The 15415-nt window shown below is 35.9% G+C and overlaps 2 protein-coding genes across 3 annotated transcripts in view; one reads left to right on the plus strand and one right to left on the minus strand.

Moving 5' to 3' along the window:
* Positions 1 to 7343, minus strand: part of LOC107737488 (NACHT, LRR and PYD domains-containing protein 1b allele 5-like) — a 30406-nt gene extending 23063 nt beyond the window's left edge. Inside the window, exon 1 of the mRNA XM_016548975.1 lies at positions 7252 to 7343. Coding sequence (XP_016404461.1) covers positions 7252 to 7292 — 41 coding nt within the window. The 5' untranslated portion in view covers positions 7293 to 7343. The remainder of the gene's footprint in view (positions 1 to 7251) is intronic.
* Positions 1 to 15170, plus strand: part of LOC107737490 (histone H1-like) — a 121049-nt gene extending 105879 nt beyond the window's left edge. The window contains exons 1-4 of one of the 2 annotated variants that reach the window (XM_016548979.1): positions 9268 to 9409; positions 13868 to 14132; positions 14467 to 14541; positions 14717 to 15169. In XM_016548979.1, coding sequence (XP_016404465.1) covers positions 13877 to 14132; positions 14467 to 14541; positions 14717 to 14967 — 582 coding nt within the window. In that variant the 5' untranslated portion in view covers positions 9268 to 9409; positions 13868 to 13876 and the 3' untranslated portion in view covers positions 14968 to 15169. Of the gene's footprint in view, positions 1 to 9267; positions 9410 to 13867; positions 14133 to 14466; positions 14542 to 14716 lie in introns of those variants that run through there. The other variant, XM_016548980.1, reaches the window with a different exon arrangement.
* The last annotated feature ends 245 nt before the right edge of the window (positions 15171 to 15415 follow it).

Genomic DNA, 15415 nt, shown 5'->3' on the forward strand with positions numbered 1-15415 from the left:
TAGGACGTGCACTCTAATGTAAACATTCATTAACATTAGCAAATAATACATGAAAAACTGACCATGAAAACAGTATTTTCCAGTCAAGATGCTAAACAGATGATCTTTTTATCAAGTTCAAGGGGATACCCATATGTTTGGATCATTTGGAAATCTGTATTTTATTTAAATCGCCAGCACACCACTGCTCACAAACTACGGGGACGCCAGAGTTGCACTTGCCTCAAATTTCAAAAGTAAAATTCATAGTTAACAAATGCTTTTTGTCAAATGCATGACATAAATGTTTGCACTGAACTATGTTCTTATTAGGGTTTCCGCGGGTCCTTAAAACGTCTTCAGTTAAATTGTTTACATTTAAGGCCATGGAAACTCTTAAATGGTACAAAAAGTCTAAATTATAAGAGGTCTTTGGGGACGGAAAGACAAGAATTGCTATATGGATTAATATGACGATTAAACTTCGAAAGGCTATGATTTCACTGAATAAACTTGAGTGGTGCAGGTCAGCTTTGTGTACTGTGGTTACCGGGGAAACCACTATATTTCTGCAGTTCCGAAAGTGACACCTGCTGGCAGATAATGAATTAGCTTTTTCAATAAGCCCTTCTGCTATTTTTGCTACATATTTTTAAAATGTGAACCAGTGGATCGGGTATTTAATATAATAATTAATTGATAACAATTGTTTAATTTAATATAATAATTGATACTTTTGACTCATCCCTTTTCTTAAAAATTGTTTAAAGGCTGAAATGTGAAGAGCAGAAAGGTCTTTAAAGGTCTTAACTGATTATAAAAATCCTGCAGACACCAGGTTATTTTATGGTACCATTTGGAATAACTTGTTTTGAGAATGTTCTGTAGGCCACTAATAAAAAAAGGACCTCTGTACATTTGTGTGTTGCAAATTGACAGACAATGCAATTGAGATGTTTACATTGGCTTGTTGAGGTAATACAGTGTTTCTGTCCACTGACAACAAAGTTGCACAAGTTTTATAGTTAATCAAATCTTTATATATATATATATATATTATATAACAAAATTTGTTGTTTCAATTTAGCAGACTTTAAGTATACCAGTTTGTTATTATGTAAATAATATGTAAATGTATCTGTAGTATACTTAGCATGAAATAAATGTATTTCAAATACATTTCTGTATATTTGTTTTTCACTAGGGAAGTCATCTGTAAAGGTTTTTCAGTCTCCCATTTGGCCATGTGGCTGGGATTACTATTTTAGTAAAAGTGATCACATTCAATTAACTAATTTGATTAGAGATAGATTTTTTTATGTGATATTTCACTTTATCACAATAGATTATTTATTTTAAACTCATTAATGTAATGCTTTGTTAATATTTGTCATCAGATGTGCCCGTTTTTATATTCGCAAAATGGAATAATACATTGGTGCCAAAAGGTGCATGTGACTTTTTCTTTAATAAATGTTAAAATAGTGTTCAATAAGTATACTATCATCCATGTGTGTATATTTTTCTTATTATAAATAATTGAAATCAGTACACAAAGTCCAATCAAACTATGGTATTTGTTTTGTTTTGGCCTTCCTGTAAAGTTGGTGAAATGACAGATGCATTTAGATCACATGACATACTGTATGTCCTTTTTATCCGTTTTGCATATAGTGGCACATTACTAAAACCTGTTAGAGATGTTTGAATTTGTTTCTGGTGAAGTTTAGACATGTCTCTGCACTGGTACAGTATTTCTCTAGAATTTGCTGAAGGCACTATATGCTAGGCTGCCAATGTTAAACAGCAGTTATGCATTTTTTCTTTCCCCCATAACAGATCTGAAGTCTGTGCCAAATGATATGGAATGAGAATCTGCTGTGTCTCGATGTTCCTCTCCACTTTGCATTATCCTGCATCTTATCATTCAAGGCCACTAAATAAGTGAGAGGTGGTCTGGGGTAAATTAACAAAAAGTAAGTTTTTGTGAGAGCAGTTAGATAATAGTTTCAGTAAGGCAAATTTACACGTTTAGGTCTGTATTTTTTCCAAAGTACTGCTGCAAATGTAGTAGGTTTGTTATGTTGAATCTCTGCATCTTGGACAAAACACCTCACTGCAATTATTTGACATGCTGAGATAATCTGAAAATAAACACAGGGCTTGAAACACTTTCATTCATCATCTGGCACAGACTTCTGGGGCCTCATTTATAAAGCGTGCGTACGCACAGATTCGATCTTAGAGTGTGCGTGCACTTAAAACCACGCCGGCGCTCATATTTGTAAAAACTGGCTTTGACGTGCAAAAGTGCTTAGCGTCACGTCAGGGTCTGAGCAGATGTACGCACTTTTTCTTGTTCGAGCACTGCAGGTTTTTGGAAATGTAAGCTGCTCTTGCAGCTCGCTGTTTTAAATGAAAGAATATGGATGATGAATGGTGATCTTTTACTGACATAAATTAGAAGTTGTTTGCAAGGCAGAGAGCTGTAACATAAGGTTCATTAAGATAACATTAACATAAGGCGATTCATAAGGTGTGTTCGACTTCATGCGGCGCTGCGCAGACCGATCGGCGAGCTAGAGCAGCCGCTTGCAGTCGGGGGCGGAATTGAAAGTGGAGACGTGAAGTCGGACACTTTCTGCTCGCGGTAGTGACGCTCTTTCGGTGTTTGCATACTCTGTCACCGATGAAGTGAATAACGTGCAATATTTGTCAAATAAACAGACGTTTCAGAAACGTTTTCATGAGCAACAGAAACACTTTTTATATACTGCTTAATACAGCACCATCTGTTCAAGAATAAAGTTCAACATAAACATATACTATTTAAATACCAATAAAGTGGGGGTAGATATGCTTTTATCTGTATTTTTTAAATTTTTTTTGATAAGTGTGACTCGACTACAGTAAAAAAAGCTTTTACTGTTCTAAAAACAGATTTGTGAGCAGTATTGGAATTGAAGATGTTAGAAACACAAGTCATTGTTGTCATGTGGTGAATTTGGCCAATCGTGAAACAGCTGTGTTGGTTTCTTTGCAACATTTTATAAATGAGTCCCCTGATCTGTTATAGCAGAACCATGGTAGCCTATAACAAAAATATTCTCTCAGCTGAACCACACTGGACAAAAATAAATAAATAAAAATGTGCAGAACTGCTGTTTAACATCAGTAGCCTATTGTGCATTCAGCAAATTCTAGAGAAATGCTGTTTGACAGTGTATGACACGGTTCTGCTGGTGTTCCCTAGTTGGTCACCAGGGGCCCGTTTCAGAAAGGAGGTTAAGTGAAAACTCTGAGTATGTTAACCCTGAAATGAGGGAAACTCTGGGTTTTACGTTTCAGAACGGGAGGTTTGTCAAACTCGAGAAAGCGTGGTAAGTCAACTCAGAGTTGGATGAACCTCCTTATTGAAACGGGCCCCAGATGTCACTGTGTGTTTTGTTGAGCACATGGCTTGTTGTCGGTGCCATGTACTCTCCTGTCTATTGTCTGACCCCGCCCTTGTTATCTCATTATTGTTTTAGATACTCCACCTGTGTCTCCCTTGTTACCCTGCTCATTTTTCTCCCTATTTATTCTCCTTGTGTCTGCAGTCCTCTGCTGGTTTGTTGTTTTATGTCAGTTAGCATTCATTGTGCATGTTAGATGTTTCTGTTGCCGTGCCATGCTGTGCCTTGTCCTGGCCTGCCTGTTTTTCCCCCTCGGGGTAGTTTTTGTTAGTTTCGTTTTACGTTGTACCATTAATAAAGAGTAATTAATCCTGCATTTGAGTCCTTGCTTCATCTCTCTCCAGTATCCTGACAGTGTATAGACATGTATAAAATTAATCAGAAACCAATTTCAAACCTCAAACAGATCTAACATGTTTTACTAATGTGCCACTATATGCAATAAGGATAAAAAGGGCATACAGCATGTAATCTGATCTAAATGCATCTGCATATGAAACCCATCAACATGAGTGGAAAAACACAGCTGGACTCTTAAAGCATGAGATAATGTAACCAATGTTGTTAATCACAAACAACTGTTAAAGCAGCAGCAGCAATAAAAATAAATAAAAATAAAATATAATGCTGAATATGAATGTATGTAAAATTGCCAGATGTATATAACACAGACGATGGCACAAGCAGCGACATTTGAATTGCTACAAAAAGTTATTCAATCTGATTTGAGATTAAGTTCAATTAATTAGGCCTATTTGATGCTCACTTCCCTTCCCTAGACATGTCCTCATAGCCAAAATATACAAATGCAAAAACATAACCTAAGAAAAGTAGACATCTTAAGTGCAGTGCAATTAAATAGCCTAAGGTGTTGTCCTTTTAGCTCACTGCAAACAAACAGGTATGCAATGCCTTTCTGTCAAAAGAAGACAGACAAGACACAAAACTTGGCACATTTGACACTGAAGGCATAGCTCATTAAAACAACACCAAAAGATGACCTAATCGGAAAACTATGTTTAGGTTTTTTTTTTTTTAACCAATAAAATAATTTTGACACAAACTGAAACCATATTCCTAGAGTACAATCCCCTCCATAGTTACAGTGAATGACACTTCACTACTTTCTCAATATTAGTGAAATTCTGCTGAAACAAAGATCACGTCTAGAGTCTTATCTCTCAAACCATCAGACGTTTATGCTTGTTTAAACTTGTCACGCCAATTACACTTCTACCCTTAACCTTGCAGCTCTCTTTAAACATTCCCTACACATTTTGACTGTAGCCTGTTCTGATACAGGTGTAACTTGAGTACTACATACAATAAGAACAATAAAATGTTGATTACTGTAAAATAAAAAAATAAAAAAATAATAATAGTAAATGAAAAAATAATTATAGGAAATAATACATTATACAAATTACTGTATATGGGTCAATGACGTGACACTATTTTTTATTGTGTCCATATGGTTTAATTAAATTTAAAATGGTTAAATGTGCAAATTAATTGCATACATTCTCTGTTTTGTGGTTTTAATTCATTTTGAGAAAATATTTGGGGGATGATTGCAAAAATGTCAATGTGGTGTAACCGTAAAAAAAAACTTTCTACCAAATAATTGATCTTGATTAAAAAAGGTGAAATTCATAATAAAACACCAGGGGCCTGATGTATAAATGTTGTGTACAACATTTGCAATGTTGCAATTTTCCACGCACATATCTGGATTTATAAAAAATAAACAATGCGTAAATATGTTTGCACCGTACTGACACTCTAGACCATGCGTACAGTGCTTTTACTGGAGGGAGAGCGAAATAAGGAAGCAAACAGAATGTTCTACTGTCATCAGACCAATGGACTGTTTGACCAGCGAGTGCATCCTTATGTCTGTCGTTACCGTCTATGTTCCAAAGCCATCAAACAAAGTCAAATTCACAAAAATTATCATTATTATTCACGCAAAAGTATTTTCTCAGAACATGAGTTCTGCTATTTAGAACACAAATTAAAGTGGCATTGTCATGCGCCAAGCAATGCTCGCTGTGATTAAACATTAAATCACATACCACAGGAAAATTGTTCGAAAGCAGCACATCCACTGTAAATATTTCTGTTAAATTCATATAAAAATGTTGTAATTTCTGGATAATAATTTCACGAAATTTGTAAGCTCCATAAATGGCTATTTCGGGGAGGAGACGGGGTGGAGATTAATGTACGCACAATCTTCCACTGACTGGGTATTACAAAGGGAATTTTGCGCAGGTTCTGGCGTACGCATGGCTTTATAAATCTGAAAACTTTTGTACGTACGCAAAATCTAGCTTTTGTGCGTACGCACACATTTAGGATGAAATCTACGTAAAGTTTTATACATGAGGCCCCTGATGTTATTGTTTGTTAGTTCATTTGTTTGTTTTAAATATATTCAGAAGATTTAAAACAGTCATAGATGTTTTGATGCTCCATTATGCTGATATTATGTTCCTTAAGCAGCTCCAGTGGCGCAATCGATTAGCGCGTGGTACTTATAAAGACACACACACACACACACACACACACACACACACACACACACACAAGGACATGTCCTTCTGTCCACTTGACAGAAGGACATGGAAGATGCAGGCCTATGAAGTAGCCAAGAGTCGGATACGACTAAAAGGCTAGAAGAAGAAGAATACAATGTAATATATACATAAATGATTTAATAACGTAGCAGAAGGAAGTGGGTGTCTACATTTGAACATAAATTCACTGATAAAAATGTTGACCAAAGATTGCAATTTACATCTGTAAAATACAATTCATAAAATGTCTGATATTTTATAATTAATATGATATACCATAGCCCATTTTCCCCCAATAAATGCCACAATACAGTATGAAATTACAATAAGAAAATTTAAATTACAATACGAGACATAAGTTCACTGTTCATCACACGCCCCCACATGTCTATGTCACAATGTGGGAAGATTTGCATAACGCCGCCCAAATGTTCAGGCAAAGAAAGAAGGCGTAACTTTTATTCTCGCTGTAGTATTGTTGCTGACGGCATGTCGTGAAGGTGCTAGGGATGGGCAATGCCACTTATTTTGTTTTCGATACGATACCGATATTTTTCAAGGCAGTATCGTATAGTGCTATAAGTGTCCTTATAGTTTAGGGAAATGGGTGTGCTTTTTGATAAATGGCGTTATGGTTTTGAAATTTTAGTTCAAAAGCCTGGTGATAGTGTTCAAGTAATCGAGAAAAACTGTAAAATTTACATTTAGAGATAACTCTAATAAAATCTATTTTCGTGTGATATTTTAAAATTAAATATTTATTTCTATAAGCTTACATTCCATCTAGGTGGATAAAATATTTAATATTTCTCATTCTTTGGCGGTTATACCATTTGACATTTTCATGTACATTCAGTCTTAACTTTTGCACACAAAAAAATGGTGCATATGTCATTTTTAATTACACAAAATCAACATAAACACGCTGTGTACATTTTAAAATACCTGATGCATGCTTTCAAAACAAGTTTTTAAAAGATATTTGAATTTCTCATCTTGCCAACCCCTTTTTGTCACTGACCCATATTACTTTTAATATGCATTTCAAAGTTATTTCTCTATTCTGTTCAGAACAGAAAAACTAGTATCTATCTACTTTGCTATTTGACAAAATAGTTTACATGTTCAAACATGTTCCCGAAGTAGTAGCCTACACCTGAAACCAGACATACAATTGATGCAATTAAAGGACCACAGTGCAACAAAACTTTCAGAGAAAGTATCTGGTTGCCACTGACCTGCTTTCATTGGTGGTCTCAGTGTCTTTTTCCCTGGACATGATGACAGTTGCAGAGCTTCTTAACACCCGTCCGCTAAGATTAGTCTGCACAGTTATGATCCCTCTCTGATGTATGTCATTTAATACCTGATGCATCTTCCACGCCCACAATGCACAAAGGAAAGCTGTTCTGCAGTATAATAAACAGCCGTATTGTCACATCCATCTCAACATACAATATTTTAAATAAAGCACAAATTGGTTTTCTACCAAAACATCGCACATCTGACCACATCTACTCTCTTCATACACTAATTAACAAAAACATCAAGGACAAACAAAGGAAAATATTTGCATGTTTTGTCGATTTAAAAAAAAAGCATTCGACTCAATTTGACTCAATTTGATGGTTTACTGTACAAACTCCTAAAAAATGGTATTGGTGGAAAAAACTTTAATATTATACAGTCTCAGTACACCAGCAGTAAATGTGCGGTGAAAATCAACAATCACAGAACAGCGTTTTTACGGCAGGGGCGTGGAGTGAGTCCAACTCTATTTAACATCTACATCAATGATCTGGCAGCATCACTGGAGCGATCTTATAACCCCGGCCTCACTCTACACCATACAGAGATCAACAATATTTTAAAGCACAAATTGGTTTTCTACCAAAACATCGCACATCTGACCACATCTACTCTCTTCATACACTAATTAATAAAAACATCAAGGACAAACAAAGGAAAATATTTGCATGTTTTGTCGATTTTAAAAAAAAGCATTCGACTCAATTTGACTCAATTTGATGGTTTACTGTACAAACTCCTAAAAAATGGTATTGGTGGAAAAAACTTTAATATTATACAGTCTCAGTACACCAGCAGTAAATGTGTGGTGAAAATCAACAATCACAGAACAGCGTTTTTACGGCAGGGGCGTGGAGTGAGTCCAACTCTATTTAACATCTACATCAATGATCTGGCAGCATCACTGGAGCGATCTTATAACCCCGGCCTCACTCTACACCATACAGAGATCAGATGTCTGCAGTATGCGGATGATCTGCTTCTGCTGGAACAATACTGTCACCAGTGGGCCCTGACCATAAACCTGGACAAAACCAGAGTCGTGGTGTTCCAGAAGAAGACCAGGTCTCAGGGAAACAAACACCAGTTCACATATAAAGGACAGGTCCTACAGCATAGCACTAGCTACAATCACGCAGTGTAACTGCACGGCCATTGGTTCGTGCAGTGATTATAAAACGAACCAATGGCTCGACAGTGGTGCTGCATGAGCCTATGGCAGTGAAGCCCGCCAGAATGGGCGGGGCCATCTGGCTATATAAGCGGGCATTTCGCCATTGGATTAATGAGAAGGAGAATATCACCGATATGTCACATGTTATTGGGTCCTCGCCGCGGGTGTCGCACCTGGCGGAGAAAATCGACCACTTAAGGGCATAGAGGCATCTTGTAGACGGGGCTCTAGCCTGTGAGATAGTATTCAGGACGCTCTCTGGGAGATCTACTGATTCCCGTTGAGAGCCCCTAGGTGCAGTGCCCACAGCTCGGGCTGGGGGTGCCAAATCGTTCTGTTCGCCTGAGAGAGAAGATCCTGCCTCAGGGGAATGGACCACGGAGCTGCTGTCAGTAGCTGAGACAGCTCTGAGATCCAGAGATGGTTCTTCCAGAGCGGGGCCACCAGTACTCAGCCCCCCTAAAATGTTGCGATTAGCTCTATAAACTGTACACAAATTTGTAATCGCCTCAGTCCCCTTTAAAGGGGTCATATGATGCGATTTCAAGTTTTCCTTTCTCTTTGGAGTGTTACAAGCTCTTGGTGCATAAAGAAGATCTGTAAAGTTGCAAAGACTAAAGTCTCAAATCCAAATAGATATTCTTTATAAACGTTAAGAGTCAGCCACACCTACCTAAAACGGCTCGTTCTATATATTATACCCTCATTGGGGCTAAAATTAAAGTCCTAGAGTCGCCCCTGCATTGTACAGTATGGAGATTTTAGTATCTCACAGAGAAAGAAGGAAACATGACCTATCGCACTGAAAGGGGTGGAGAAATCATTTTTACTTTCATTTGTGATACAAGTTCGCTGCACTTTACAGGGATATTTTTAAGTAGCTTTCCCACACGTCTTTAAGATCACCCACAAAGGTAAGTGTGTGTTGTTTTATAGAGAAGGGAAAATAAGCCTTAATTAGAGCTCAAAGTCAGGTCTGGAGCTGATTTGTTTAGTTAAACCGTGATTATACCGTCGAGTGAAGTGATCGCTCCACGCAAACTCTCGGAATAACGCTGTGAGCGGAGCTGCGACAGTTCAGTAAAGTTAGCAATGTTCACAGATGCGAATTTCCCGGATCAATAACTCGTGAGCACAAAGATGTTTCTATACAAATAACACCTCTTTTCAATCGTAGTAACGTAGACAACGAGCTACAACATAATTCTCCTCAAAACCAGAGACTTCCTCGTTTCGATCTCTGCAGGAGGCTGAGAGACAAGCCTCAAAACTGCTTGTGTTCTTTAAAAAAATGAGGAAAACGCATCTCTTGGTTTTATTAGTATTATTAAAAATCCTCAATATGTTCTATACAACACTGAACCACAATTTCTTTAATGAAATACACACTATTTTTAATTATCACCTTAATTTTTTTATGAACATTACAAGACCCATGATTCATTTTTTACAGTGCAATAATAATAATAATAATAATAATAATAATAAACATGAAACCCAAATTTAAAAACGCAAGAAAATTTGCCTATATTGCACAACATCTAAACATGAAAGCAAAGTTTTCAGAATAGCAAACAGTGGTCAGGGATCGAAAAATAATAATTGTAAATGAAACATTTAATAACACATTAAAAAAATGGATCAACATTTTAAACATTTAAAATCATTATTGCACAAAACTGAAATATTAATACAAAATTGTCCAACTTGCATAGCAAATCTTGTTTTCCTTGGGTATATTTATCTGTTCTTTGTGCTCTCAGACACTTTCTGCTCATTATTATTATTTTTTTATTTTTTTTTTGTATGCTTATGCTGTTTTTCACTTCGCTCATGTTTCCACGTTCTGCGCTTGCTTTTCCAAATGTTGCAGTTAGAGTTTAATGTAAATCAGGGTGGGTTTAAGCATAATCATTGGTCCACTAGTTCTAGATTGACAGCTCCTCTAGCCAATCAGATGAAGAGGGGCGTAGACGTCACTCCAACGCGCTTCATTGGCTGCCGATGCTCCGTGTTCTGTTCCGGTCACGTGTACAGGTAGTGATGCGAGAAACGAAGCTTTTCGAAGCATTGAATCAATTGCTTCGAAAAAAAATGATTCGATGTTTCGAAGCACTTGAAACAGCACGCGCTGGCGACACCTGCTGGTGAACAACGCTGTACAAGCATCAAGAACTCAGACCAAACTTACAAAACAAATGGAATTTATTTATTTATTTTTTTTAGAAATACCATTTTTTTAAATAAACAATACACACTTAAATACTATTAAATATTAGTGCTTGTGTTATGTGTTTTATTTAAGTATAATCAAACCCTTAACACAATGAACTAAATTATTTAATGAATTAATTGATTTATGTAATCATTTAATTAAGTGTTTTCATTAGAGCGGTCTATAAAAACCAGCTTTGATATATATTGTAAACAGATTTGCAGCTTTGTCTTTCATGTACAGTATGTCATTGATAATGTTGTTGGTTTTGTAAGATTTATCACATTTTGTGTTACTCTGAGATTATAAATAATACAGTTAAGCAATATCACACGAGGAATAGTGGTGTGTTCCTGAATATCAGCACCATTGCAAATGTTTATTGAAATGTAGTATCAAATAAATATGACAAGAAGCACATTTTGAGTGGGTTTATTATTATTGTAACTATTTCTCATTTTGCTCGAAGAGTCCAAATAAAGCCACAGCAGGACAGTGTCCTCTACGAGCAACACACACCAGCCTTGTGTATTGAATGATTCACTTTATTCTTCACTGAATGAATCAGCCATTTTAACGATTTAACGTCTTACTCTAAAGATAGGAACTTGCCAACACCTACTGGCTGTTATACTTTCATATTGTAGCTATATTAAAATTTTAGATATTTAAAACATTAATATGATAGTGTTATGCAATTATATATGTACAGTAGTCATGTAAATAAACACGATATGAAATAAATCATTGTGTAAATCCAACCTGTCTCTGTAACACTATCATTTTCATTTATCAGTAGTCAAATCTAGCCTAGTCAACGCAAAAAACAAATAAAAAACATTACATTAATTCATAATTAATTTAACAATTTACTCATTTAATGTTAACGGGTCGCCAGGTAGGTGTACAGCAGTGACAGACAGACACATACAGTATAACGTGTCCTGCATGGACAGATGTTACCCAGCTGACACTGGTCTATTTCCACCTGTACGCAGTGTTGCCAACTGCTTTCAATTGAAAGTAGCTAAAACTGGTAGCTAAATGTCACTATAAGACATTCACTGGTCTATATAAAGATGAACGTAGATCAGTGGGCAAGATGAGAACTTAGATAAGGTTTGTCCAAGAAGTTGCTATATTTGTCCCTAAACTTTTGAAAAAAGTCTCAAAATGGGCTGGGAAGTCGCTAAATCTAGCTACAAAGTAGCTAAATTGGCAACACTGTGTACAAGTGACCAGAGCAGAACAGAACACAGAGCATCGGCAGCTAATGAGGCGCATGGGCGTGACGTCAACGCCGCTCTTCATCTGATTGGCTAGAGGAGCTGTCAATCTAGAACTAGTGGACCAATGATGACGCTTAAAGGGTTAGTTTAGCCAAACATGAAAATTCTGTAATTACTCACCCTCATGTTTTTCCAAACCCGTAAGAAAACAGCATAAGCATACAAACAAATAAACAAACAAATAAATAAATAAAAATAATGATATGAGCAGAAAATATGATTTTGTGTGCAAGTCAGATAATTTTACATTCATATTTTAGTTTTGTGCAATAATGATTTTAAATGTGTTTAAAGTTTTGATTCATGCTTAGGCCTTTTTTAAAAATGCATTATTACATTTTTTGATTTACACTTATTACTTTTCGATCCGTGACATTTGTTTGCTATTCTGAAAACTTTGCTTTCATTTTTTTTTTTTTTATGCAATATATTTTTACTTCATATATATAAAAAAACATAAACCCACTGAGCTCATTCGGAGAAAGGACAGCAATACCTACACACATTTTATTCTCTTGTTGTTCTGCCAATTTAACTGCTCAAACTTATTTGAGATTATGTTTTCTCTTAATTTCATAAACCACTTTAATTCAAAGGAAGGTTAAACAAAACGAAAATGTCATGTAAGAAAAAAAAAAACTCATTGAGTGCGCCTCTGACAGCAATATATAACATTATGCGAGCTCTAAATTTGAGAATCAGAACAAAAGTCAGAATAAGAAAGATCTTTATTGCCAGGTGTTTATACACACGATACATTTGTTTTGATGACAAAAGCACAAAGGGAACGACAGTGATAAGACGTGGATAATAAATTAAATATAGAATAACTACATAATCAGTTATCGACTCAAAAACGCAAACATACTTACTCCCCGAAAAATACACACATCAGCAGTAAGCTGGACTTTTCAAAAGGGTTTGATCCACAAGCAGTTTGTCGTTAACTTTCACTTCAACATGGTCTCTTTATGTGAGAGTGTGGGTGGCTCTTAAAAGAGCCGTTGGGTTTGTGTTTAAAGGCGTTTATCCTTTTACATTTTGGTTTCACTTTTATATATAAATCCATGACTGCAATACTATAGGCGGAAAATAAATCCCATAGTAATGGTCCCTGTGGGTCTCTACTAGTAATTTGTCACTTTGGCTTGTTAAAACCACTACATCCTAATTTAATGTGTCCCAAAACACACTACAGGAAACCATTTTTTGATGGTTTTAATGGTTAACAGTTCATATTCTGTATTGTTTGCAATGGTATTTGTAGTGAAAACCATTATAAAATCGGGATTTGTTTTTTTCTCAGCAGGGCCAAACAGCGCTACTACAAAAGTAGTCAATACGTTAGTGTCAACAAAATCAGTTCACACATCACTGCTCTCCTACAGGTTATACTTCAAAACATAATAAAATATCATAATTATTTTTCCAAATTAACATCTCTTATTATGCAGTGTAATGGAGTCAGATTCAGTTCACACATCAGTGCTCTCCCACTAGTTATACTACGACACTTAGTTTGACAAATAAATACATAAATGTCACACTTTTTAATATTTTGAAGTAAAAAAAAATTTTAAAAATAAACAAAAAAAAACCTTTAAAATGCCATTTCAAAACAAATATTACATAAATGTTATGTAATATCAATGTTGAGGGTATACCTATATTCTTGCTGTCGTGCTCCTTCACCTGAAATGCTGCAGAAACTAACAAAACGAAAGAAAGAGGCTGAATTTGGATCACAGACAGTGAAATGCATCCATAACTGTGCTGCTGATCTTCAGATGGCAGATTCTGCAAGTAAAGAGGATATAAAGTGAGACTGAAGTATACATGTTTTATAGGAATATACATCTCATTAACAGTGATCCAGCATGGCTGTGCATCAGATCCTCCTGGATTGTTTGGATGAGCTGGTTTCTGAGGAGTTGGACATATTTAAATGGCACTTAACTCAAGGAATACACGACTTCAAAATTCCCAAAAGCCAGTTGGAGAAGAAATCAAGGTGTGATATTGTTGAGTGTATGATCCAGCGTTACAGTCCTGATGGAGCTGGGAAACTCACTCTGCTCGTTCTGGAAAAGATGAATCAGATGAATAATGCAAAAGAGCTGCGGGAGAAGCTAGGTAAATTACATTTAATAAATACATGCATTACAACACAACGTTTAACCATGTGCCAAGACCAGCTATCGACATACAATGCAGTGTTTTATTTCACATTAAACACAGATATATACATTACAGTTACAAATCCACAATTACATTGTACCGCCACTGTATATATTTCAGGGCATTTGATAATGTTTGATAATGTCACAATATACCGATAAATGGATTAATGGAATTTTTGTGCATATTCTTTCATTTCCTTAATACCCTCAGTGTATAACCATGTCCTATGTGAGGAATAGCCTGCTAAACAAATAAATAAAAATTATTATTATCCATCTTCACCCAGGTCATATGGATACACTGCAGTCCAAACATACTGCTGAGGCTGGTGCAGCACAGAAACAAGAGAGATGCAAACTTGGTAAGCAGTCAATCAATCTGTCTATCAATAAATACATGCATTATAAACAGCTATTGTGCTTGGTAGTGAGCGATATTTAAGACATGCAAAAATTGTTTTTGTGTTATGTACTACTGCACATTTCTTCTTCTATCCAGAGATAGTTCATCAAGCAGCTGCTTTACTGTGTCCACAGGCGCTGAGTTCGTGGACAAGCACAGGACAGTGTTGATCCAACAGGTCTCACTGGTGGAGCCCATTGCAGATGACATGAAACCTCTGATTGGCGACGAAAAATACCGAATCGTCTTAAACTCAGGAACATCACCAGCACAAATGAGAGCTCTTCTGAATTTCCTGAGCACAACTAAACTGAAAGAGAAGCTTTACCAAAGTCTTAAAATACATGAGCAATTCCTTGTTGATGATTTGGAGTGTTCCGAGTAATTGGGTTTGATTTGGCTTTTTGTCATTCAAGGTATACAATAAAAATCTGTTTGCATTGCAAAACAACAGGTTAACATCCTGTGCATGCTGTCCTTGCTTGCTTATTTGATCTTTAATAAAATATCTGGAACTCTGAACTCTCTGGAAGCTTTCTTATCAATGCCTTTTCACACACGCATTTGTTTCTTCCACTTAAATCCTTTAAATGGTTGATTTTGGGTAAAATAAATACGGTTAACAATGTATTCTGAAATACAATGAAAACATTACACACAAAAAAGTAAGTTCATATGGCCAAAACTTCCCATTTCTCCATCTATTCATTTCTTACCGTATGAACGATTCTACACAGTTACTGCAGCACAACTCCAAAAGCGGAATTATTAAAATAAGCAATAATTAAGAGTACAAACGCATCTATGCAGCATTTCTTATATAAGAAAAAAAA

This window comes from Sinocyclocheilus rhinocerous, unplaced genomic scaffold (assembly GCF_001515625.1).
Source record: "Sinocyclocheilus rhinocerous isolate Xijiao unplaced genomic scaffold, SAMN03320098_v1.1 scaffold2902, whole genome shotgun sequence".
In the NCBI taxonomy this organism is placed as follows: Eukaryota; Metazoa; Chordata; class Actinopteri; order Cypriniformes; family Cyprinidae; genus Sinocyclocheilus; species Sinocyclocheilus rhinocerous.